This window comes from Cavia porcellus, unplaced genomic scaffold (genome assembly GCF_034190915.1).
Source record: "Cavia porcellus strain 051 isolate PalLab524CR breed Dunkin Hartley unplaced genomic scaffold, mCavPor4.1 scaffold_33, whole genome shotgun sequence".
Lineage (NCBI taxonomy): Eukaryota > Metazoa > Chordata > Mammalia > Rodentia > Caviidae > Cavia > Cavia porcellus.
Genome location: NW_026947516.1, coordinates 16,302,129 through 16,330,106, shown reverse-complemented (window position 1 = coordinate 16,330,106; position 27,978 = coordinate 16,302,129). Strand labels below are relative to the sequence as shown.

At 33.4% G+C, this 27,978-nt stretch overlaps 1 protein-coding gene across 1 annotated transcript; it reads left to right on the top strand.

Annotated features, from left to right (window-relative positions):
* The first annotated feature begins 10 nt into the window (after positions 1–10).
* Positions 11–27,495, top strand: Fancb (FA complementation group B). The gene is made up of 9 exons (XM_013144874.3): positions 11–506; positions 6,020–7,040; positions 9,972–10,124; positions 10,699–10,791; positions 15,600–15,728; positions 17,699–17,865; positions 23,256–23,686; positions 23,801–24,038; positions 24,593–27,495. Exons 2-9 carry the CDS (start codon positions 6,090–6,092, stop codon positions 25,002–25,004), a joined length of 2,574 nt encoding a protein of 857 aa, XP_013000328.2. The 5' UTR covers positions 11–506; positions 6,020–6,089; the 3' UTR covers positions 25,005–27,495.
* The last annotated feature ends 483 nt before the right edge of the window (positions 27,496–27,978 follow it).

The following is a 27,978-nucleotide window of genomic DNA, read 5'->3' as shown; positions in this document are numbered from 1 at the left end:
GTCCCGCCCCCAAGAGCCGCGCCATCCACGGGCGCTTCTCCTCTGAGTTCCGCCCTGGAATTCAGGGTCTGGGATTCGCTTTTGCAACAATCCTTGGAGGTCCCGCCTCCTCTGCCTCCTTGTGAGCAACCGTCTCCAAGCAGCCGCGGCGGGCTCCGCTTCCTCGGTGCTCACGCCGCCTCGGGGCGGGGCCTCCCAGGATGCAGCGCGCTGGCGGGAGTTTTGGAGCGACGGGACACTCCCTCGGCTTACAGCCTCTGCAACGCGGAGGCTTTTTCTGCACCGAGACAAATGTAAGGCAGCGTCTGCACCGAGAGCAGGCTCAGCAAGACTTCACCTCTCGCTCCTGATTCCCAGGAAAGCTGGAAGGAAACAGGCATTCCGGGGCCGGGAATCTGTCGTTCTGTGGATTTTAATCGCTTGCTGTATTCCGGGATTGGTGCTCTTGAATTTTCTTCATCACCTCATCATCCTTCTCTTTTGGCGTGTGGAATGCTAGAAGAAAGGTATTTTTAGAATATTTAATGCTCAAACAGTTACCTAAAGTTAAAATAAATGAAAAACATCTTTGGTTAAGGTAGTTGCTGTCAGTGAAGGGGATGTCTGTTCTGCGGTCAGGAACTTTTGGCAATGTCTATGAGCATTGGTAGATGACACAACTCAGGGGAACGGGTGTCACTGCTTTCTAGTGGTTAGGAGCCAAGGACGCTGCCAGACCCTCTGTCATGCACAGGACAACCCACAGTGGTTAGCCTGCGCAAAATGCTACTGCTAGTGCCACGGTCGGGAAAGTACTGGGACAATTTTAGATTTTTTGGCCTAAGAATAATTATCGAAGGGTTTAAAAATAATTATTGAAAGGAAATCGTTACTCATACAGTATTGCCTTCTTAAAAGTTAAAGGATACTAAACATTACAAAGAAATTTTAAGACAAGGACTCAATGCTTCCATCATCTGTAGTTTTTGTATGGGAAAAGAATGGAGCACTTGCTCACATGATTGTTACATAGTTTAAAAGTTGTTTGAATACATCCTTTAGGATTATTTCAACTGTAGATACTTCATGTCCTTCCAGTTTTGCAAGTGAAACATATTTCATTAACGTGCAGTATTTTGGAGTTTGTTAACTTCCGTCTTATGGCAATATATAGTTTGCCTTTGTAATATGGGCAAAATTAGAAATCAAAGTGGTACAACTGTTCTTGTAATAAAATGACTTACTGTTTAAAAAAACTATTTCAACTGTAACTAATCTCCCTCTGGCTCCATTCTTCTACCCTGATGTTCCTCATTTTGTCTAGCTCTACAGTCATTAAGAATTCAGCATAAAATATTTAACCTTTTCTCCTTCCCTTCTTTTCTTTTTCCCTTTTTCTCTCCCTCACTCTCTTTCTTCCATTCCCTTCCTTCTTTCCTTCCTTGGTTCCACTTCCAGACTTCCTGGATTTGAAATTTAGCTCTGGCACTTAATTTGTAGGCCTCTGAAAAAATCCTGAAATTCCTTGCTTCAGTGTGCTCACTTTAAAATAGGATAGTATAAGGATATTTCTATGGCATAAGGATATTTTCATTCATTCGTTTTATTTCCATAATCTAGATACGATGATACATGGATCCAATATATTCATTTTAACTATTGTATGGCATCCCATCTATATTCATTCTCCTATTGGTGAGAGTTGTTTTCCTTTTTTACATCCATTATTTGCAATAGTGTAGGGAACATCCTAGGGCACTGTCAATGTGCATATGTGGAATTAGTTCCCTGGATTTTGTCTCAAAATGAAATTGCTGGATATATGCGTTTCGATTTACTACCAAATTGCCCTACAAAATCATCAGTCCTATTTATTAAGCACTCATACTTGTCTCCTGTTAGTTTTGTATCCAATTTTATCTAATTAACATGTTCAACACTGTCACCAGACACTTTAAGGAAGCAGTACAATTTTGTGATTTCTGTTTTTGTAATCTTTAATGAATTGCCATTGGTTAGAGGAGAAAGTTAGAAGTCCTTCAGAAGGCATAGAAAACCTTCTAAACTCAATCGTCCACAATTCTCTAATTTAGTGGATCATCATTCCCCCACATTCACTGGCATTTCAGGTGTATGTAGATAATGCTGGTGAAGGAAAAGAGCAATTTGATTGTAGATAGGCCCTCCGGAAATACCTTTCACTTGAGTTAACAATTTGACTGGGTTAAATACTCCAGAGTTTTACCTTCATAGCACAGTGTACTCTTAGGAAGTGGGGCTCAGTGGGAGGAGTCAGTTCACTGGGGGGTTGCCTTTGGAGAGTGTATTTTTTGCTGGTGCTTTTCTCCTATGCTCTGCCTCCAAGCTACTTTGAAAAGAGCTGGTTTCTTCTGCCATCACCTTCTGCCATGAGGTTTCTGCCTTGGCACCAGTTGGCTATAGATTGAAATCTCTGAAACTGTGAGCCAAAATAAACCTCTCCTCTTCTAAGTTGCAGGTGTCAAGGTGTTTTGTCCTAATAAGGTGAAAGCTGACCAGAACACACAGTGATAGTTTAAAGAGTTCTAAAATCTATAGTGTCGCAGTAGATTAATAAACATTTGAAGGGAATACTATGTTTATTGAGGGGAAATATAAATAGAGAAGAATGGATGAGGGTAATAATTTACTGGCAACCTACTATGTTTACCTTAGCGAAGGTGACAGTCATTCCTCAGTATTCTTGGGGGATTAGTATCAGGATCAGCCACAGGTACCAAAATCTATGAATGTTCATGTCCCTTACATAAAATGGTATAAAATTTGCAGAAGGCTTACACACAGTTCTCCATATACTTTAAATCATTCCTAGGTTGCTTAAACTACCTAGTACAGCACAAATGATATGTAAATAGGTGTTATACTATAGTCCTTAGTGAATAGTGACAAGGAAAACTGTGCATATTTAGTACAGATGCAGATATTGAAAGAATATTTTCAGTCAGCTGTTGACTGCTTCTGTGGATGCAGAACCTTTGGTTACAGAGTGCTGACTATACGTGTATGCAAACAGTATGCCATTTTATATAAAGAACTTGAGCTCTTGGGGGTTTTAGTATTTGCTGGGGATGCTAGGAACTAATTTTCTATGGATGCCTGAGTACAGCTGTGTTCCAAAATTTACCAACATAAAACAGCACACATTTATTATCTCACTATTCCTGAGTGTCATGAAACTGGAAGCAGTTTGGCTGGATGGTTTTGGTTTCAGATCTCTCCCTGAGGCTGTAGGATCTGATCTTAAGAAGGCTCGCCCACACAGCTTTTGCAGAAGGCCTTAATCACTACTCTGCTGATTATTGGTAGGAGGCCATAGTTTCTTGCCGTATATTCACCTCCATGGACCTGCCTCAGTGTTTCAGAAGTATAGTAGATTGCTTGCAGCAGTCCAAGTGGTCTAAAAAAGAGATGAATAAAATAATAAAAAATAAAGAGGTGAAATTGAAATTCTTGCTATAAAACACTGGCTACCTTCACTTAAATAAATTTGTATTTTAGGGTTCATAGTGGTGTACTTTTCTAACTGGATTGATTGTGAGATTTTATAATGAAAGAACAAAGTGTAAGCCTGTGAAGTGTTCTTCCCATTCAGGGGGAGACAATATTACTTGCCTGTAAATTACCTAGTTTTCAGTTAATTCTGAAAGTCAAATTGCTGATATACAGAATGGTTCAGAAATATGAGAAGAGAATGAGTGCGAGTTATTTATAATAGGAGAGAATCTTTCACAAACCCTTTAGGGTGTAATGATTCTTTTGGTTACATACTATGTAAGCCAGAGCTGGCCATGTTGATTAACAATGATATCAATGATAGTAGCTAACATTTATTGAGTATAGTAGTTCCCTTTATCTGTAAGGAATATGTTTATGTTCCAAGACCCCCAGTGGATCCCTGAAAACACCATTAGTGCCCAAACCTGTACCTACTATGTTCTTTCCTATATGCCCTGCAGCTTTGTATTTTGTGCAGAATTAATGTGCTCTCCCATGTTTTATGCCCTTCTGCTTTCTTTACATTACTACTCCTGAGCTTTGGGGCTACTATTAAGTAAAATAAAAGTTACTTGGATGTTAAGCATTGTGATCTTATGATGGCCCACTAATAGCTGAGAGCAACCAAATAAGTTATCAGTGAGAAGCATATACAGTGTGGATGTGCTGGACAAAGGGATGATTCAGGTCCCAGAAAGGATGAGAAGGAGTGGAACAGTGGGAGGTTTCATCATACTACACAGAACACTGTCGGTTAACTTGTGACTTATTTCTGGAATTATCCATTTAATATTTGCAGACCATATTTACCTGTGGGTAGCTTAAACTACAAAACTGGTGATAGGGGAAAATTTCTACTGCCAAATGGAAGGTTCCATTTCAATTGCTTTATGTTATTTATTTTATGTATTAGTTTAGTTTTTTCAAGATAGGGTTTCACTATGTAGTTCAGGCTGGCCTTGAACTGTGTAACCAAAGTTGGTCTCAATCTCATGGCCATCCTCTTGCCTCAGCCTCCCAAGTGTGGGGATGATAGGTGTACACCACTGCACCCTGCTTTACAGTATTGCTTTCTATTACTTTACACTTGTGTCTTTTGAGGTAAATACTGCTATTTTACATCATTATAGAGTTGTGGATATAAGCAATAAAGGGTTTAAGTAACTTGCCCAAAGTTGTATGTCTAGTAAAAGGCAGACCTGGCCTTCACATCAATCTCCAAGCATGTTTTACTTAGGATATGGCAAGCATTTAGTGTTATTTTCCAACACTGTTGCAGGAGTGACTCAGTATGGATAGCCACTGAATAAAGAGAGAACACTTTTTATATACATGTGTTCAAATTAGAGGATGTTCTTTTGACTTTTATTTTACTATTTCTGTCCAGTTTCTTTTTTATAACTGGTTAGTTCAGAATAAGGAAATCCATGCAGGGCAATGGTTAAACTGTAGACTCAGCTGTCAGCATCTTTTCCAAATCTAGCACTGTGCTAATTAGGACTGAAGCTGTTGATTAGTGTTGCAACAGCGGGAAGTTGACTTTCCTTCATTAAAGTTTTTACATTTGAAACATAGGATATTTAGAATACTTTTAAGAGAATAGTTACAAGCATTAAATGAAACAGCGATGTATTAATCTGGCATGCAATAAGTGTGAGTGATTGATAGCTATTATTTAATTCTTCTGTTCATTATCATATGCTGTCTTAATTCTCAAAGCTTATGCACTCTGAATAAAAATAGTGACTTCCTTAGGTCACAAAAATGTGCTGTGCTTATAAAGTAAGTTTTATTTCTGTTACTCCTTTAGAGAATTTTTAAAGCCTTGTTTTAGCATCTTCTGTTTTTTTATCTCTGTAGTTTTATTTTGTTATAGAGCCTATACAAGCTTTTCCCTCCAGAGTGTCTGGGCTGTGGAACCAGTGTAATTAGTCTACCTCCGCAACTCAATTCAGGAGTCACCATATTTGGAGAGAACCTGAGCTTTAAGACAAGTAAACCCTAATTACTTGAATTGTCATTCTAAGAGGCTAAGGTAAAACCAGATTACAGATAGTAGTAATTTCAAAACATACAAAGTAGAAGCCCTCTCTGAAATGATTAATACATATTCTATACATGTATTAATTTCCCCAAAGGAACATCATTATGCTGCACTGGAAACATAAACTAATTAAAAAAATTCCTTGACTCAAAAGAATTCTGAGATCACTTTTCATAGGACACCTAAATCTAAAACTTTAAATATGTGCTGTTAACATATTTAATATGTTCTTTTTTAAATTTAGTTACTTTTTTACTTAGCAAACCTTTAAAGGGTTGTACAGAGATAATATTGGGTTGTCTTTTTTTTTTGGATAATGCAGCATCGTTACAGAAGTATAAAAAGCTTAAAAATGTTTAGTTAATTAAGTATGCAGTTACCTGTATAATAGTTCTCAAACAGAAATGTATTTTCCTCTCAACCCTGCCTACCTTATGACAGTTTTTTTCATTTCTTTTTTAGGATTAAAAGCATCAGCTGGAATCAGTTTGCATTTGAAAATTGGATGAACACAAAAGACTTGATACTGTGAATGGTTAGAAAACAAACAATGTCATCTAAGGAACAAGAAAGACTCTTGTGTTATAATGGGGAAGTCCTTGTTTTTCATTTGTCAAAAGGCAATTTTGCAGATAAATGGCCTGTTAAGACATCCATATTACGTGTCAGACGGATGGTATTTGACAGAAGAACAAAAACATTTGTTTTGAAGTCCACTGGATGTTTCAACGTAAAGGAAGAAAACTCTAATTTAAAAATTGTGTGTTGCAACTGTGTTTCAGATTTTAGAACTAGAATTAATTTCCCTTACATTTTGATACAAAGCAATGAAAGTAATAATGTTTTCAAATATTTTCTACTATTTCTTCATAGTACCAATGAATTTGAAAGGTGTTTGAGTTTTGAACTAGACTATGAGTTGAAGGACAGTATAAGGGTCCTTAATGGCCCTTTAGTCTTATGGCAACACATGAAAGCATTCTTTTGTATCTCTTCCCAAATTGGCAAAGTTGTTAGTGTGCCAGTTAACTTTTCTTCTATTGAGTGGGCAGGTGAGATTGAAAATTTTGGTATAGTTTTATTGGGACTAACAGAGTATTGTTTATCTGAAGAAGAATACACTCAAAAGTCTTCAGAATCATATTATGCAATTTGGAACACCAAATTTTGTGTATACTCTCTTGAAAATCAAGCAGTATTAAGTAATACATATATTATACCTCCAGCTTATAGCAGTGTGGTAACTTGTGTGCATGTCTGTTCAGCTGAGATCACCACAAGCCAGTTAAGAATGTCTCTGATTGTTCTGACTCAAAAGAATCAGCTGATTTCATTCCAAAATGGAACTCCGGGAAATGTATGCCAGCTTCCATTTGAAGATCCTTTTTCTGTTCAACTTTTAGATTCAGGTCAAGGAAACCTCTTTTTCATTGTATCATTTAGGTCCAGTGATGCTTGTGCTATTTGGAAAAAGAACTTTCAGGTATAGTACTTAATCACATAATAATTCAGTTGGTGTTTATAGACCTTTTAAGCGTTTCTGTGTTTCATACAGGTCTTCCCAGAGTTTTTTTTTATCTAGGTAAATTATTAATGTTCTACTTAATATCATGCGTAAATCATATGTATATCATAGTTTGTTTAATTAAAGTTATCTAAACACTACCTGATAATTTTTTGAGGCAGGATCTCACTATTGACAATGTTCTTTTTCTTTTTGCCTTGACATTTTGTTATAAAACCTTTAAAGTTTGGAAATACATAAATATGTAACTATAATTATTAATTTGTCTTAATATTCTCAATGTCTTAATTTCCAATTTTTAAATGTAATCATATTTGAAATGCTAGGTTAGTATAGTTATTGTATTTAAGCAATTATACTTAGCAGTTAAGACAAAAACATCAATATGACAAGTGTTGTAATTGAGTGGAACATACAGTACAAGAGAAAATTTTTTCTAACATTGACTTTTATGAGGAATTTGCTATTTGTGGTATTATGTAAGACATTTTGGATAATAAAGTGAATAATTTATTAAATAATAAAATGGTGTTTTGATAGCAGTTTTGCCCCCAATCAGAAAGCAAAGGAGCAATCTTCCTTTGAGTTTGCGATAACGTTATTCTGAGAAGGAATTAAACCATCTTACAGAGATAGGTAAGATGCAAACAAGTGGAAGCTAGGATAAATAACAAAAATCAAGGGTGGTGTGCTCCCAGATCAAACCTACATAAAAACGCCAGGTATGTGTTTAATCCAGTGATATGATTTGAAAGAGAACTGAGTCTAGAGTAATGTGTGATTAGCTTTTCTCACGTTTTCTTTTAAGTAGAAATTGTCTTTGCAACTTTTGACAAGAATTTATAAGAATCTATCATATGACCTCAGTTTCTATACTGAGGTCATTGACATTTACACACAGATATTTGTACATCATCAGTAGAACAGGCTAATGTGTTCTGAAGCTGAGGTATCTAACATGGTAGCTACTAGACATATGTGGGTTATTCAATATTTAAAGTGTAGCTTGTCTGAATTAAAATGTGTTATAAATGTTAAGTACTCATGAAATTTCACAGACTTAGAAATAAAATATTTCAGTTTTAAATTGATTACATTGAATTGAAATGGTAACATTTTGGACATACTGGGTTAATACAGTCTGCCCTCCATATTCATTGTATTTATGGACTTTGCCAACTGCACATTTAAAATGTTTGCAAAAAAATTTTACATCCATACTCAATATATATATAGAATATATATATATATATATATATAGAGAGAGAGAGAGAGAGAATATATATGTATATTTCTTGTCTTTATTCCCTAAACAATATAACCACTCTTATTATTCATTAGTTTAGGTACTACAATTAATCTGGAGATGATTTAACAGATATGGGAAGATGTGGGAACATTTTATGCAAATACTGTACTATTTCAAGTAAGGGAATTAAGCATTCACAGATTTTGCTACCTGGAGGGGGTCCAGGAACCAATTTTTCACTGATAGTGAGGGATGAAAGTATGTTAAATTAATTTCACCTTTATTTTCACTGGTACTAGCAAGTTGATAATTCTATGTGTGACATGTATTTGCGACCCACGCGTATTTGTGTCAGCACTATTCTCGGTGTCCCAAGAAATGTGTATGTGCATGTATGCGTACACAGCTCTGTGATGTTTGCATGCTGAACACATCCTTATGCATAATTTCTTCTTCCGTAGTTCATTATGTTCCATGATAATCATGAGAGGTTGGATGAGTTTACAAATAAGTTGCTTCCTTGAAAATGTAAAGAATCACAGGTTTAGGCGTTAGCCTTGCAGGAGCAACACTGATAGTTGGTTATGAAAACTGAAGAGTCTCACTTAGGTTTACCCTACTATGAACCACCTTCTTGTTTGATGTAGATCAGTGGTGGTGAATCTATGGTACGTGTACTGCAGTGAGCTGTTTGTATCATTGAAAGCTCTAAAAGGTTTGCCATCACTGATCTAGATGTTTATCTGTGTTGCTGGGATTCTGAGTTGAAGATTTTGCTCTTTTATGTCTCAGGGAGATGGAGAATCTGATCCTTATGGTGTTAGTATGTTTGGGAATCAGTCTGAAAGCTTTTGGCTTTGTGGACAGTTAGGAAGTTGTTTTCTATTTTTAGACGTGGGGTGTTCTGGTGAAAACTGGCCGTGTCATTCCATTAATCCAGGGTGTTTCTAGGTTTCTCACCACTGGTGTTCCTCACCTTCTGTATGTGCTTCTATAATGGCTATACCTCCTCTGTCAGGGTTTAGGGTATTAAGTTCACCTTGATACTGTTATAGGTTGTTCTATAAGAGCTCCTGAAGTGTGTATTTGTACCTCCAGTTATCTAATGTAGCTGAATTCTTTGAGTAATTGATCTGATCATAAATAGGTATCTACTAAGGCTTAAGGAAATGAAAGTTATACTTAGCCATGCTAGAAAGAGAATTCATGCTAGAGAAAGAATTAATCATGATAAATGTTAGAATTTCCAAAATACTTACTTATGAATAAGTGTTTCATAAGTATTGATTTTCAGAGACATATTAGAAAATTTAAGTATTAAAAGATTTTGATGCACCATTTAATAGTTAGAATTTTTAAATAGATTATAAGATTTTAATGTAGAAATTAGAAGTGTGACAGGCCCTGGACATACATTAATAAAGCATTAAATCTAATTATCTTGTTATTTATAAAGTTGTAATGATTCTTTGTTTTTGATCTTCTTACAACTTTTAGTTTTTATACTACCATTTTCATTACTCATTTGCAAGATTGAGGATAACAAATTACAATTACCTGAAATTAAAGGAGTCAATTTATTTTCCATCTGACTTTGTTTTTTTTTTTTTCTCTTATTATTCTTTAATGCTCTATCTCAGGTTGCTGCTAAGTGGGAAAACCTCAGCTCAGTACTGATAGATGACTTTATTGGAACTGGAACTGAACAACTACTACTACTTTTTAAAGACTCCTTGAACACAGATTGCCTGGCTTCATTTAAAATAACAGATCTTGTCAAATTAGACTATTCAGTAAGTGTTTATTTATTATATATTTCTTTAAGAGACACATTAGAAAATTTAAGTACTTAAAACTTTTGATGCACCATTTAAATAATTGTTTTCATACTTAAACTTTTGCAGTTTAAAAGTATATAGATTGTGATTTTTAAATATGTAAATTGTATCTCCCACATATATACTTTGAATCTCCTTAAAACAAGTGTGATAATGACTGCTTTTGATATAAATTTGAAATACTGCATGGTCACTCAAATGACAATAGTACTATAAGTTAATTTTATTGTTGCTTCTAAAAAATCATACAAATAAGAATAGTACTAATTAAGGAAGAAAATGAAGTGAACCAGAATTTTAAATGAAGTAAACAGAGTTTAGGTGTTAATAGTGGTAATTAAAGTAATGTTTTTCTAGTTATAAGGAGATGATGGGGGAAACACATTAAGTTGTCTTTCATCGAAGTGTGTTACTATGTAGGAAATTGCCCTTTGACTAGATAAACCTTAATTGTGTTTTGTTGATCTTCTAAATTTCAATTTAGAAGATTTTAAAATTTTCACTTTTAATTTCTTTTTGTTTTTATTAGAGTAAACCTTTGGATTGCAACAAAGATGATTTACTTGAAGACAAAGAAGCAAATTGTCACTTGGTGGTTCCACCTCTGGAAAGAAGAGTACAAGTTAGTATTCTCTATTTGTTTATAGGTTTTGCTTTTTGATTAATACCATTCTGAGTGAAGCAAAGAGCATTGAAAGAAAGATGCTTAAGGTATAAGGAACTCAGTGCTTAGAGAAAAAAATTTTTCAAAGGATCTTTTGAACACCTTTGTAAAATCTTATACCATTGCACTTCTAAAAATACCTTTCTAAGTAAGACTTGATAGACTTAGTAAATCTCATAAAAATATAAAAACCTCACTTCTGAAAATACATTGTTTTTGGTCCTTGGATAAGTATGGCACAGGGTCTCTTTTAGAGAGACAGTCATTATGATAAATTGTAACATATTTCATATATAAATAGTGTACTCTCAGGTTTTCCATAAAAAGTTCTCTAATGGGATTTTCTTTTTTTCCATGTGTACCAAGTTAATGCATATCCCTTATAAAATGCTAAAAGTATGCAGAGACATATTTTTGAGAATATGAAGTAGTTGTTTAAACATTCGAAGGAAAACAAATTTCTATAATTTTTAGTTATAGTATTAAAAAGTTAATAATCAGTACATTTTGTTGATAGGTGTACCAGTGAGAGAACAGATCTTTTTTATGTTAACATTTCACTTAATTGCTGTTCACAGTTATTGTTCCCTGTTGTCAACACCAGTTGCAAATATTCATCTGTTAATGCTGATCTATAGTGAAATTTAAAATTCTTTTTCACGTGGGTTGATATTGTCAAATACTGATATCAGTCTTTTCAACAAGTTTTATTGGAACACAGGCATGCTTATTCATATACATGTTATCCAAGTGCCTTTTTTATTAGTGTTACCTGTCATTTCACTACTAAGAAATAACAAATTTTAACACTTTTGTGTGTATATTCTTGCAGATATTTAATGAATCTGCAAATTTACATGGCAATGTGATTATGAGATACATTTTTTTGTAACTTGCTTTTTTGTTTATAAGAATTTTGAAATATACAGAACAGTTTGGAGAATGCAGTAATTATCCTTGTTACTTTTATGTTTTTGAGAATCAGGTTTTTTAAAATTTTTAATTTTATTTTAAAAAGCAAAATAGAAAAAAAGGATTGAAACAATACAGAATTTCAAAAACAAGAAGTAGGGAATTAACTAGTTAATATATCGCACATTGTTAGCTCAGATCTAGTTGTTCAGGTTATAGAATCTAGATACAAAAGTGATCAATCAAACAATGACAGCACAAACTTTTTTCTGATGAACTAAGAGAGATTAGTAGGTGCTGCCACTATGGAAATCAGTATGGAGATCAGGTCTTTTATGTTGCCCAGGCTCACCTTAGACTCCTGGGCTGATGTAAAACTCCTGCCTAAGCTTCCTTGAGTAGCACATACTCTAGGTGCTCATCAGCTCCATTGTTACTTTTTTATTTTTTGGTATCGGGGATTGAACTCACTACCTTGTGCTTGCCAGGCAGGTGCTTGTACCACTGACCAAAATCCCCAGCCCCTTGTATTGTTACTTGTATTGCTATAATCATTTGACTATGTGTGTGAATATTTTCAGGACACTTTGAAAATTGGAGATGTTATGATACTTCATTTCTGTGTGTTTTGGCAAGAGTCCTAAAACTGAGGACATTCTTTTGTATAACCACAATACCATTTCATGGTTAGAAAGTTAAAGTGAGTTTACTGAATACTTATTCAATACATATTACATATGAATATGAGTAGCAGATAAGTAAAACATTTTAATGGGTGTAGACTCAAAGGGAGAGATTGATATATTAAAAACTTTTGTACCCTGAACAAAGTAAAATAAATAAAATGGTATATTTTGGGGGGAAATAAATATGACAAAGGATTAATTGCCTTAATATGAATATATGTTATTTATATAGCATCGTTGGTAATGTAAAGTTAACCTGCCTTCTTGAAAGAAGCTTATTATAAGCTGTTAAAATATGAATTACATGTCTCCTTTTTCTCTTACAGTTTTACTTCTAAACATGAATTCTAAGGATGGAAATGATTCAAGGGGGTGGGTGCTGAGGATTGTGCCCAAAGCCTCATGCATTATAAGCATGTGCTTTATTACTGTACTACACCCAAACCCTGAAGATGATTTTATAAGACTTTTTATGTAGTATTTATAAATAAAAATATTGGTGAAAATCTTAAATATCAATCCTTAGGTATATGGTAAATAAATTATAACTGAAGCATAGAATACCATATAACTGTTAAAATAATGTACATTTCTGTGTTAATTTAGAGATGATACTAACATAGTTTATGAAAGCAAGACTAACTTTCCTTATTAAAAACAACTTGAAATGATAGATGAAATCTTTATTTAAATTTTCTCTAAAGCTTCTAAAAGCTGATAGTATACAAATAAATTATCAAACCAAATTTTGAAGGCTAGAATCCAGAGAAATGAGCAGAATCTTGATGTTTCTTTTGTCGGTGGTGGTTCCCCAGACACCTGATAGAAACAAACATAAAATACTCTTTGGAAATGCACATTTATCTTTGTCCTCATAGAAATCTCACAAGTGATTTTTTTCCTAAGAAAATGAGTCACCCACAAAATAATTAAGCACATAAAGAAACAAGGCATCATGAGTATTTATTCACAGAAAATCACCAAATAGCATTTCTGTTAACTGAAAACACATTGAAATAAAAATTCAAGAGGTAACTTTAACAGTTAATTCAAAGAGATGAAAGACATGCAGAGCAAATTAGTGAGTCTGAATATATTAGAAAAATTATCCAGAAGGCAGCAGAGACATAAGGAAAATATGAAAGATTTAAACAATGTGAAGACAAAGCAGGGAGTAACACAGTGTTGCTTTAAATATCTTCATCTTAACATACCTCCTTTTTGTTAAGCAGGTTTACTTTTTCATCACCCATTTTACACATGATGGCATAAGAAAGCACATGAAGAATTTGGAAAGTTAAATGATTTGCAAAGCTAGAACTAAAGTCCATTGCACTGTTCTTTCTCCCATGAAATCTATTTCCCACTGAGTCAATTGAGGAGAGGAGGGAAGACTGAGACCTTGGAAAAACTTGTGAACACATACAGGGATGTTCGTAGCAGTGTTTGTAATGCTCCAGAACTGGGTGTAATCCAAATCCTCAGCAGTGCAATGCAGACGTCAGTTGTGATAGTCACAGGATGGACTACCAGAGGGCAACAAAAGGAGTGATTCACAACTTGTAGTGAAGATATGCACAACCGTGAAAACTAATGCAATCAGAATGATTCCATTTATAAGAGATTCAGAAACAAAACACATTAAGAAACTAAGAATATTCCTTAGGAATTCACATATGTGCTGAAATTATGAGGCTAAGGAAGTTAGCTTAAAGGAGTGAGGGTAGTGTGGTCTCCAGGGAAGAAGGAAAAGTTTGTGATTGTAGGGAATTCACTATACAACTCCTACAGTATTGCCTTTTGACTCAGGTGTAGTGATATGCATGGTGACTTTCTTATTATTGTGTAAACTATTTTTGTTCTTCTGTATGTATGATAGAGTTTATTGTAACCAAAATCAATCAGTTAAGCAAGAAAGCAAGGTTCAGTGTCATGTGCTCTTGTTTTGGTTTTTAAGTAGGTTTTTTGTTTGGGAGGAAGAGAAGAAAAACATTCCTTAACATCTACAGGAGAAAGTTCTGTGAAAACCAGCAATCTGTTAGCTGTGCAAATAGGATTGCACATTTAGGAAGAGAAGGTGAAATATATTTTATTTCAATCCTGCCTTCCTAGTCCTTAGTTATACTCCCTACCTATCCAGGAGCTTCAGTTTGGCTGTATATTTCTGATGAGTGTATCTCTTTTTACCTCAGTCACAAATTACTGAACAAATGAGTATTGGAGTGTGAAAGATGTGGAGTGTAGAGAACTAGGTCAGTATGAGAAGTTTGAAAATACAGGTATACACTTTATATACTTTATACAAATATGTGAGATAGAGAAATAATGTAATCTCCCTCTACCTTCTATTCATTGATGAAAACAAATTTGTCTGCTTTAAAATTTAAAAAAGGAATCTAAAAGAGGAATACATTTTGTTTTTAAATATAGAAAAGCATGTTTTATTAAAAGCTAGATTAATACTTAAACAGCCTCAAATATCCATCTGAAATGAAACAACTTCTATCAGTTTAGTGACACAACTCATTAAATTTTCAGTAGTAAAATACTTTCCATCAGTGTTTCATTCTTAGTGCTGAAATCTGTTTATCTGGGATAATAGGAATGCTCTATGCTCTGTTCAGTTAAATTGTATTATTTTTTTAATACTGCATGTTTTGGTATTTTTTTTAAAGTAGAGTTTACTATAACATTGAACTTATTAGCACAAAGTAAACTTCTAATTGGTTGGGGACTGTTATGTGTTATCTTGAAATTTTTGCTATGAAGATTATATGAACAGGATTTCAAACTGTCATTAAAAGTGTCATCTTTATTCATCATGATGTCGCTTTGTGTTTGAAGCAGAAATTATTTCACCAAGAAAAATAATGCTTTGTGTTTGTGAAGGTAACACTTGATAGGCCTAGATTATCCCTAGTTACTTTGATGCTTAAACTCTGTATTGTAGTTATTTACTATTTTCCTTTGAAAGGAAAAATTACATTGTTTTTTGTAATTAGAGATTTAAAATTTCTCAATAAAGCAGTTGTACTTTGGGAGATAGTCTCTTTTGTATAGCAAATGAAATGAAAAAAACATATGGAGAAATTATTTACTGAATTAATGGTGTGCCTGGTTTCAGTTGAAATTAATATTTCCAGCAACTATTTTTTTTCTGTTTTGCAGGTAGGTTTGATTTCTATTCAAGAATTACAGAAGGAGCTCTTGCTTAGGGAAAAAATTCTTTCAAAATCTTGGAAAGTTTTAACAAATTTGATTCAAGGAAAAGATGCTAGGACATCAAGTGCAGAGGAGGTAAAGTGAATCATGTGGCCCTTTTAAGACATTATGAGTTGAAATTCTATAAGTTGTGAAGAGTTATTTAAATTTGAGTATTGGAATTTGTTAAAAGTTGCTGCTCAGTAGATCAAGAAGAAAAGTAGCAGGGACTATACTGATAGCCTTTTATGACACTGAAAAGTATTTGATTAAGGAGCCAATATTGTATCAATTTGCATATAGTTCCATAGGACATTAAATATTAATTAAATTAAAACTTGGTTTTACGAACCTTGGAGAATAAGTTCTTTTGTTTGAAAAGAATTTAGCTATTAAACTTTTTTATTTGTATGGTTTGGATAGAAATTATTTTCCAGTTGTATATTTCTTGAATTTGTAAATAGAATATACTAAACATTATTTAACCTTGTATTGACAATGCCATAATTTCACCATTAGTATATGATGATTATTCTTTTAACCAACTGAATTGTTTATTTCTAAAGATATTTATTCCTCTAGTAAATGCCCCCGTATTGTTGTTTTCTTAGCACTTTTATCTTCATTTTATAATTTATTCTGTTTTTCTTTGTGATTGGCCACTACAAGAACTTCTTCAGGTACTTTACAGCTAGTCATGTCAGTATAATGAAATGTAGAAAGTTAGCAAAGATGTTCAGACATTATAAAAATAGTATTGATGTATGTTAATTATATACAGAGAAAGAGCAGCATAGCAAAGCTACAAAAAAATCAAGAAAAACTGAACATAGAGAAACTTAATGTTGCATTTTATTCCCTAAGTCTCTTTAGTGTGTAGTTCTGACCTGCTCTAAATTGGTCATTTCGGTCTTTTCCCTTCCCCACATTACCTCAGTGATTTTGTTAGTATTATAAAAGGAAAGGAATGCGTAGAAATTAATGTGCTGAAGCCACTATGTGCAAGGTTTTGTATTTAGCTCTTTGCATTGTTAATTAAAGAAAGACCCTGGCAGGTAGAAACACTTTCCTTAGGTTTCAGATTTAGCTAATCTCACATCCCACAGATACTGGCAGAAGCTTTGGAATACTTGAAACTTGTTAATCCACTGTCCTGTAAGCACTCGTATCTTTTTGCAGTAATTACCACATAAAGAGACAGCATTGAGTAATGATTAAGTTAGGATATGGGCTGTGGAACCAGTCTGCTTCAGTTCAGCTCTGCCACTTACTTGCTAGGTTTGTGAACTCAGCATATTACTTGACCTCCCTGAGCCTCACTGTGTTTATCTGGAAAAGGTGTATAATAATGCAGGCAACCTAGAATACTAAAGTCATTGTGAGAGTTAGAGTGAATTGATGATACATGAATGGTTTAAAACAGTGGATAACATAAACACTCAAAAATACATATTATCATTATCTCTATTCCCATTACTATTTCAGTTTTTACTATAAACCTAGAATGTGTGTGGAAATGACTGAATATGTCCTGGACTTTAAGAATAAAATTTTACCAATACTCTATAGACAGTCCAAAGATAAAGTTAAACAGTTTAATTAATATGAATTTTACAGTTGTAAAATTCACTGATAAATACAGGGACACTGATAAATACCGTGACAAGTCACTGATAAATTCCAGATTGGCTTATTTTCCATATAATGGGGATATACTATAGACTGTCTAAGTTTTTAAAAAATGGATTGTAGGTAACTATGGACTGAAACCTCTACAAATTGTGAGCTAAATAATCCTTTCCCCCCTTAAACAAAATGGACTCCTACAAGTTTATATCCTTGGCAGCATCTTGTTCCAATCATGATGCCCTTCGTTTTCTGAGTATTTAGGTAACGTGTGTTTTATAAATTTCATTTTACTAAGTTATGTATGATCTATATTATATTATAATGTATTTTAAAATGTTTAAGCAATGAGGATTGACCAAAAGCTGATTTCCATTATTTTAATTCTGTTACATTTGGTATATTTTTTGTAACCAATTATTTAAACATTTTTCCATTAGGATTTTCTTCTTCCTTTTTGTGGCAAAGAAGAAAATAGTGACCATACCATTGATGAAAAGTTACCAGAAAATTTTCAGAATTCAGAACGTCTAGTAGAGAAGATCTGGTATCGTGTAGTGGATGATAGCTTAGTTGTTGGCATAAAGACTACATCTTCTTTGAAGCTGTAAGTTCTGCATGATACTGCTGTACTGATACTCTAGACCAGCAATGGTGAACTTTTTAGAGCTTTCAATGATGCAAACATCCTACTTTGGCACTGTTGCCATAGGTTCATTGTGCTAGACCAGTGCTGGTCAATGGAAATTAATGCAAGCAATGTGTGTGACTTTAAATGCATTAGTAGCCATATTAAAACCTATAAATAGAAGCAGTGGAATTGATTTTAATGATGTGTTTTATTTAACCTATTGTATCAAAAATATTTCAACATGTAATTGTTATAAAAAGTGTTAATGAGATTCTATATTTTAATTTTTTTCATACTAAATTAAAAAAATTGGTGTGTTTTATGTATGTAACACATTACAATGCAGACTGGGCACATTTCTAGGGTTCACTAGCCATATGTGCCTAATGGCTAGTCCCTTAAGCAGCCCTATTCTAGAAGTATCTTTTACACAGTGCATTAATAGTATGAAGAGAGTGACATTTACAAAGTCACGACATCATACTCTTGATGTAGAGATAATTAAGAACAAACAGCTTTGTATCAAAATGTTTAAAAGTATTAGAAACATTTAGAGGCTGTAGACTAACATAGGTTGGTAAAAATTTAGTTAAGTAACAATTTCTCTATGATCATAGAAGATATTCCTTTTGAGGCTATCGAAATCATGGATAAAGAAGTAATGTTTATGTTGTCTGCAGCCTAGCAAAGAGCTCTTAGCCAAAACAGGATCAATACAGGTCTTATAGTACTACATTTTAACCACAAATATGTGAGCAGAGAGAGACAGAGATAGACCAGGTAATGCCTTGTAATAGGTAGAGATGATGGCAGTGTATTTGAGCAGTTTGAAAAGTATAGAACCAATACTACTTATATAGTGGCTTTGAGATTTGGATTTATTCTTTCATTTCAGTGAATTCCTATGGTGTTTTAGGCTAGTTGATAATATAAGGTATTTTTTTGTCTCTTTTCTATAATGAGTGAGTTATATTAACTAGTTTTCTATTGTAAGTCCAGTCTTGCATTACTGAGATACACACAAATTCATGATACCATTTTGGTGCATTGATGGATTTGGTTACTAATGCTTGGTCAAAAATATTTGCATGCATGTTCATGAGTGAAGTTGGCTTGAAATTTTCCTGAACAGTAGTTATTTGATTTTAGTATCAAGGCTAAACAACTATCTTTGTTTATCATTTTGAGTTAGGGTCCTGAAACTCTGGGGCTCAGGTGTTCCTCTCACCTTCCTGAGTCTATGGAACCATAGGAGAGTGTCATCATACCTAGTTTATACAACTATTAAATATATTTAAGTTTATTTTCTTCTTGATAATTCTTTTTTTTGTTTTCTCTGAAATAGTTTATATGAATTTGAAATTATCTTTGATATTTGGTTGTACTAGAAAGTAGTAGATACCTGGCTTATTTTCCTCTCAGATTCTTTTTTTCTTTTTGTTTTCAAGAGAGAAAAGTTTTATATATATATATATATATATATATATATATATATATATAAAATTGTATATATATGGATGTATATTGTATACATATATGTATATATGTAAATATATATATATATATACACACACACACACACACACACACACACAATGATACAAAGTTTCCAAACAGGATAATAAGAAATTAACAATGGTTAATATATTGTGTGTTGTCTTCAAAGTAGTTGCTTATAAAATATAGACATAAAATTAATGAACTAATATAAGAACAAACCAATCTTTTCAATGAACTAAAATAAATTAGTAGTATAATAATGTTAGCTATCTTGTGTATGTGTATATATATATATTTTTTCTTTTCCCTTCCTTCATTTCTCCTTCCCTCCATCCCAGTTGTTCTTTCCTTTGAGCAGTTTCTATTTCTTAATATCTATTACAGATTTTGTGCCTTATTTACTCTTTTTTTATGCTAGGGAGACAAGATGATGTTTACACATGTGAAATTGATTGATTTCACTTGTGAGTATGGTCCTTAGTTGCTTTCATTTACCTATAAAATTCTTGAGTTTATCCTTCTTTATAAATGAATGACACCCCATTATATAAAAATACCACATCGTTTTTATCCATTTCTCGGTTGATGGGCATTTGGGTTGTTTCCAAGATTTAGCTGTTACATATTGTGCTGCTGTAAACATGGGTACACATATATTGCTGTGTTAGGATGTTTTTAGTCCTGGAAAAATGCCCAAAAGGGGAATAGCTGAGTCGAGTGAGACCTTGAATCCTAGTTTTTTGAGAAATCTCCACACTGATTTCAACAAACTTGTACCTGTCTACATTTCCACCAACAGTGGAGAAGGGTTCATTTATCACCACAGCCTCTTCAGCATTTTTATGAGATAATTTTAAACTTCTGATTGAGTTTTTAAAGAGTAATAAAAATTTTCAGTTTTACTTATTCTTAAATGTACTTTGCTGATATCTTTTAGTAATTTTTCTGTTTCATGTAAAATATCACCTTTATTAATATGTTGTTTCTAGGAGACTCAGGAATTAGCAACTGTAGTGTCACAAATTGTTTTTCATTCTAAACATACATCTCTTTTTCTTGATAATTTTGCAAGGAATTCATTAATCTTTTCAAATAATTGTTATATTGATCTTTAATTGTATGTTTCCTATTTTATTAATTTTGCTACTTATTATTTTCTTCTACTTGGGACTTTTTCTGTTTTTCTTTCTAATGATTTTTTCTAATGATTTCACCATAATGTTCTTAGATGCAGAATTCTTTGATTGTCCTGTAGGTTATTGAACTTCCTGGTCTAGAAAATCAACTTTTTCCTGCAATTTAAGAAATTCTTAATTATTATCTCTTTAGGTATCGAAGTTTTCTGATTTATTTCCTTGTGGAATTCCATGCCTGCTTATTTTATACTCCATATCTCTTAACTTCTCTTTCATGTTATTTTCTGTTCATCTCTGTGTTTTCAGCTAGTTTATTCTAATGGATATTCTGCTCACTAATTTTATCATTAGATTTCTCTTTCAGTTATTTAATCCACTTTTCAAATTTCTCATCGTTTATTATTATTTACATTTATTGTAAGTTCTATTTTTCTTTGTCATATCTGCCTGGTTAGTTTTTACTGTCTTGTATTTTCCATTTCTTTTTTATTTCCTTTAACATGCTAAACATGATTGCATGGTTACCTTGGTCCTTATCGTTAATTGATTGTGATTGTGTCACAATGAGTACCAAACAAGACAAGAACTTAACAAATTGTTTTGGTTGGGAAGGGTAGGGAGTCATGAGGCAAATCCTAGCTTGCATATCATGTACCAAACCAATGACAAAGTTTTGTGTCAAAAACATTGAGTACCAAATTCAGTGAGTTTCAAGGCAATCAACTACTAAGGTATGACTGTAATTTTAAAATGTTTTCATACAAAGAGAATACTTTGGTGAACACTTTCTGCCTGTCACTGAGTTCCAGTAATTATCAACTCATTGATAATCTCATTCCTTATGTACCTCCACTCATTCCTCATTCCCACTCTGTGGATTATTTTGAAGTAATCAACGGCAATATTATTTGATTTATAACTATTCTAGTGTATGTATGTAAAAAGTAAGAACTTACATGCATATAATCACCCCTAGAAATTACTAGTAATTCATCCAGTAAATGTTCACTTTCCTTCTTGTTTCAATTTTAAAATAATTTGTCAACTCGGTAGCTAAATAAGGCCTGTAAATCAGATTTGATGATGTTTGTATGTCCTTTTCATTGGATAGATACCCTTTTCATTTGTATATGTGTGTGTGCATGCGTGTGTGTGTGTTTCCCTTATAATTGCATGTTTTGCAGAAACCAAGGAGTTTGCCCTATGAAGTACTGTAGACTAGATTGTGCTGATTTTATCTTGTGGTATTGCTTTACATGTTTCTCTATCACCTTTTCCACTAAATTAGTAGATCTGAATCAGATGAATGCTTGAAGTATTATTTAGAGAATATTTAATAGATAATGTTGTTTTCTTCCATCTGGATGAATAGGAAATCTAGTCATTTTCATTTTGTAATATTAGCAATTCTTATTTTATTAGGATTTGCAGTGTGATGACATTCTAATTGTGTCGTTGATTCTTTATTAGCTAGAGTATTTGTATCAAGAGAAAATTTTTTCTCATCAGTTACTTAGTTATACTCTTAAATGTTTTTAATTTAGAGACCAGAGTTTGGACCTAAAATTTGCTCAGTTGCTCTTGAGTAGATTGTCTTTTTCCATGCCTTTTTAGTGGACAGAGTGGTTTTTTGGCTTCTTGGTTGGATTTTTTGTTGTTTTAGTGATAAAACATATTGTAAATCCAAACTGAGGTCTCTAGTACAAACTAAGGGCCTTAAGGTCTTTATTTAGCACTACTCATCTTGTAGAAAATCTCAGTTTTCAGTTGTCCCAACATAGTTATTTGCTTCATTCCTCAATCTATATGTAGTATTCGCAGAATAACAATGCCAGTAATATAGTTATTACAAATTAGGGTTTCATTTTAAATCCATTACATATATAATGAAATACCTGTGTGCTAAAGTCCTCTTGTAAGTTGAGTATGGTGGCACACATCTATATTCCCAGCACTTGGGAGGCTGTGGCGGGACTGCTGAGCTTGAGGACAACCTGGGGTACATAGTGAATTAAAAGCCAGCATAAACTACATAGTGAGATCCTGTCTGAAAAAATAAAATTAAATTTTAAAAAAATCAAGTCCTGTCTTTGGTCATGTCATGTTTCTCATCTGTTTTAACTTGATAATGTTGACAGTGTTGAAATGTACTAAAATAAGCCTGTCCAATATTTATAAATTATTAGAAATGGGGCCGGAGATTTAGCTCAGTGGAATAAGTGCTTGCCTGGCAAGCGCGAGGTCGTGAGTTCAATTCCCGGCACTGCAAAAAAAAAAAAAAAAAATTAGAAATGTAAATCTGGGAACAAATGTTGAAAGATAAACAACAGATTTTATTTGAGTCATTTATGGGGGTAAAATAATACAATTTTTACTTTATAGGCATTTATATTCTAAAATATTACTGAAACAAAGTGTTGAAAAATGAGGATTTTTTTCTTGTTTAAAGAGAGGTTGGATAAAATACCTAAAAAAATCCCTAGGTACTGATTTACCATTCCTATTTTACAAAAGTTTAGCATATTTTCCATGCTTTTGCCTGCCTATTTTAAGAGAAGTGCTATTGTAGGACATTTAATAATTTGACTTTTAATACTTTGATATAGTTTTTGAAATGATGTTTCCTAGGAAAGGATAAAAATGTTTGTTGCTATTTACATTGTAGTTAGTTGTCTACTTGATTTTTTAAAAAATGAGCTGTTAAAATAAACTAACTGTATTTTTTTACAGGTCCCCAAATGCTGTGACTTTATCACTGTTAATGGATCAAGGCTTTAGCTCCAATGTTCAGCTTATTAAGTGTCAAAATAAGGTGATTAGTTTGAATACAGGTTCTTTACCAGCACCATACTTAATACCACATGAAACAGGATCAAAGGCAAAAAAGATCAAGTTGAACTCTGATAGAAAGGAAGAAGGAAGCTGTGTTTATGAACAGCCATCTAAGAAAGAGTGTGTTCAGATAATTACTGGTATAACGTCTTTATCACCACTTTTAGCATCCAATAAATTTTGTTGCATTCTGCTGCTGCAAATTAGGGAAAGAGAAAATGGTGGCTATCCTGGTGATCGCTGGATTCCATGTGGCAGAATTTTTTTAAGTTTAGAAGATCTTTCAAGTGGGAAATATCTACTGAAATTTCCAATGAACAAATCAATAGGTAATGTTTGTTGGTAATTTGTAATCATATACTTATTCAATAAAAATTTTAAGGACTTTATTTGATAATGGACAGAGTTGATTGATAGACTTTGTAAACTTGTGTATCTTGTAGAACACACAGAAGATCTATGTGCATATCTTGCAGCATTGCAGAAATCTTGTTTTCAAATCACGTCACCTGGCTATGCCCTAAATTCAATGACGATGTGGCTCATTGAACACATGCAAGGTGAAATAATCAAAGAATTTCCAGAATTGTGCTTTTGTAAAAGGCCTGATAGTTTCTATGGGACACTCTTCAGCTGGAAACAAAGAACACCATTTGAAGGAATTTTAACAGTCTACTCCAGGTAATGCATGTCACATTGTAATCAATCCAGAGAAGTTAGTGTGTTTGAGTGTGGGCCAGCTGACAACCATGGTCTGGTACAGTGTGAGTGGACAGGTGCAGCATCATTTAGAAACTGAAGTTCTCTGCTCTCATTTTATGTTTGTATTTTTTTTTTTTTGTACTGGGAATGGAACTCAGAACCTTGTGTTTGCCAGGCAGATGCTGTTCTGCTGAGCTAAACTCCTAGTCTTCATTTTGTTTGATTATGGCTTTTGTTCTGCCAAGTAATTATTTTAGGATTTCCTTTTATCTCTTCTTCATAGCAAAATTTAAAAAAATATACTGATCTTGCGTCACAGCAAAAGAGATTTAATTAGCAAGTAACATGACTAATATTAACCTCTTTAGTATAGAATGCATGTTTATTGCTACCTTCTACATTTTATCACTATCACATGAATTTTATTCTATTAATCATTATAGTGTTTATAATTGAATATTGATTATTATATTATACATGACTGCTTTGTGCTGTTTTGATTTTGTAATACTATGTTTGGTCTTTTATTTTAGGAACCAAACAGTCTTGTTCCAGTGCCTTCATAGTCTCATCAAAGTTCTTCCTATAAACTGTTTCTTCAAAAATCTAAAAATAGGAAGTGAGGATTTCACAGTTGATCGTTTGGCACTGACTTTGGAGAAGGAACTGGCTACCCTTGGTTCTCTTCCTTCTGCGCTAGCTAAGGTTGCAAGCAAGTTTATGGAGAGCTCTGAAGCAAGCAAAGGGAAGAGTAGTGCCATGACTGCGTCATCAGATGAAACAGAGAAAATCCTTCTATATAGAAGAGAAGTTCAAGTAGAAAAGGAAAAACTATTAGGAGTGAACCTAAAAGTGAGTGGTTCCCTTTATAGAGAGATAAGTTTGAAATTAGCTGAGATTCAGTTGAAATCAGACCTCATTGCGCAAAAACTGAGCCATTTATAATTATGGTTTTTGTGTGATTAGATTTTTAAAATATATTTTCACTGCCATGAAGTTTTGGTTCTGCTTGAATCCCTTCTTTATAAAAATAAAGGTTCAGGCTTATTGTAGAATCTTATTTTAATAATGGAGAAAATAATATTCCCTCTATGGTAGAGGTTCTCAAGTGAGGCCATTTTGCCTCATGTGTGATGTTGTGCGGGTAGCATGTTATATGAATAATCAGAAAAAATGACAGACAGGAAACTAACCTATATTAGTGAAATTTTGGGCTCGGTAATATGTTGTTGTGGAGGGCTGTCTTGTGAATAGTAGGAAACTGACCAGTGTCCCCAGCCTTCTCTACCCTCCAGGGGTGGAAAAGGCTAATATAGGAGGCCAGGGTTGCTATTAAACCTCCTACGATACACAGGACAGCCCCTTCTTCCCATTGCAAGATAGTATTATCCAGCCCAAATGCTAGTAATGCAGGGGGTGAGAAAGCCCTGTCTTAGATTTTCCACTTAAGTGAAAATGAGAAATTTGATCTCTTTATTGTATTGTCCTTAGTAAAACCTAGTATATCAGAAACAACTTCAGTTGGAAAATTAATCAAGATTGTCTGATTCTTGAGTTTCTGTTCATACCAAACTTGCCTGGAAAGTTAAATGGCAGAGTAAGACCAGTGTTTGAAACCCCACTTTTAAATTTCATTGGAGTTCTGCTCTAGAGTTGCAAGTCTATTGGAATGTAAAAATTTGAGGGTATTGTTCTGAAACGCACATCTTTTCCAGAAGGCTAAGTATACCTTGCAGGCAACTATTAAAAATAAAACTGAAAATGCTTTTAAGCTATCTGAAATTCTAACTCTAGGCAAAGCTAAAGTATAAAATTCTAATAGAAATAGCTTAAAAGAATATGGTGCTCCTTAGGGACTGAGAAATTTAAAAATAGGTAAAAATTCACTTCTGTAAAGAAGCTATTTAAAAATGATCAAGTGAGAGTTTTCAGAGGGATAAAAATTCAACTTAGTATTTTATTTTTGAAAAAAAAGAATTCTGGACTAATAAAAGAGTGTTAGGGGAAGGGAAAAAAGATGTGGACAAAAAGGAATTTTCCTAACCAAAAGTAGTTACACATGCCCATAATACTCTTAGCATTTGGAAAGCTGAGAGGCAGGAAGAACACCAAAGTTTGAGGTCAGCCTGGACTACATAGTGAGATCTTGTCGCTAAATAAACAATGAAATGCTCCTGATGCTTTTACTGTATAATCCTTAAGTGACATTAAAGTTTCAATCACAGAAGAAGTTGATTTTATGAATAGTGTCATCTCATGCATGTAGCTAAGTGCTAATTCCCTCTATGCCTTAGATATCCTTGTAGCTAATGATCTGATGATATAGATGATTTTTAGAGAATAAAACTTGTTTCTTGTCTTTATTTTTATGATTGTTCATACATTAAGTTACTTCTTTTTCTGGCAATCTATTGCTGATTGAGATAGGACTCTATATCTTTATCTCTATGAAGTGTCAATGAAAAATATTTCAGAGGTTCTACAAATAGAAATGAAATAAATTCAGGATTAATTGTGGAAATCTGAGAACTATGTGTCATATGCTGTCTTTTAAAACTTCCCATGACATGTACTGAGAGAATAACTAAATATAAAACATAGGAACTAAATCATAAAATGCAGGCTTTCAAAGTATAAACAGGATTTAATAAAAATAGTTTATCCGTAAAGTAGTTAGGATACAAAAAATAGTGTATTACCTTTTTATTTATAAATAAAACCAAAAGGCATTAATCTATATATGCCAAGTAACTTGTTTACATGTGAGTTTTACTTATCCTACTTTATTCAAATTAGAAAAAGCTAAGCTTGAGGAAATATCTTAATCACTTTCATGATTCAGTTGTCTGCATCTACAATCAAATTCCACGTACTACTACTCTGCTCACAAATCTGAGGTTGCCTTTGTCCTTTCCAATTTTACAGTGATATATTATTTGAGTACAGAGCACTCCACAGTTTTTATAACAGTAATTATCTGTTGGCCCCTGATCCCTTAACCAAGGAATATGTTTAAAGCAGTTTGGATATGCCACAGTTGAGTGAACAGATTTGGTGAGGGATCAAGAAATGTAACATTTCCTGGCTGTCAGTTGTATGCCAAACATGAGTACATACATGTTTACATATTTATGCTTAATTCTTCACAGCTACCTATGAAGTGTAATTGTTAGTATAGTCCTCAACATGAAAAAAAATTGGTAAGCCAAAGTAACGGGATGCATGAAAACACCTTGATTTTGTAGCCTCATTGCAAATTATTTCAAAACACAGCAAGTGCTTTAAGAGCTCTAGTGATATACTAGTGAATCATTTATTGTCCTAATAATATCTCTTTGTACCATCAACTGTTTTGTCCCGATCTTGGAAAACAAAATGTATGAATAATATATATTTACCTGCTGTCCTCAATAAAGACAAATAATTGAACTAGAAACCCCTGTTCCATAAATTTATTTTCCTTCTGCCTTCCTTATTCCCTTATTCCCTGTCTTCCTTCTTCCTGCTTTATTCCTTTTCTCTCTCTTAGATGATACCAGATATTGCTAGTCATTTTTCTTCGTAGTTCTCTAAACTGTTAAAATGTTACTTTCTATTCTCAGAATTTGGGAGTGAAAACTCTTTCTTGGATTACCCTATTGCCTGCCGAAGCTTAGGCTTTTATGTCTAAAGACACTGATACATGGGAAGAATGCTGCATCCTAACAGTATACTTAATTGAATTCTTCAAAGGTTTGTTCTGTTTTATGTTTAGATTGTCTGTGTCTAAGTTGTGAACTTTCACAAGTGTACTGTGTAAGATTCACAGGCATACTATATAAGACTGTCTTGATTCCCAGTACCAAAAAGAAAAAAAAGTCTCACTTTGTCAGATTATAAGTGAATCTGATTTGCAGCCAGTCTCCTGGAATGGAACTTG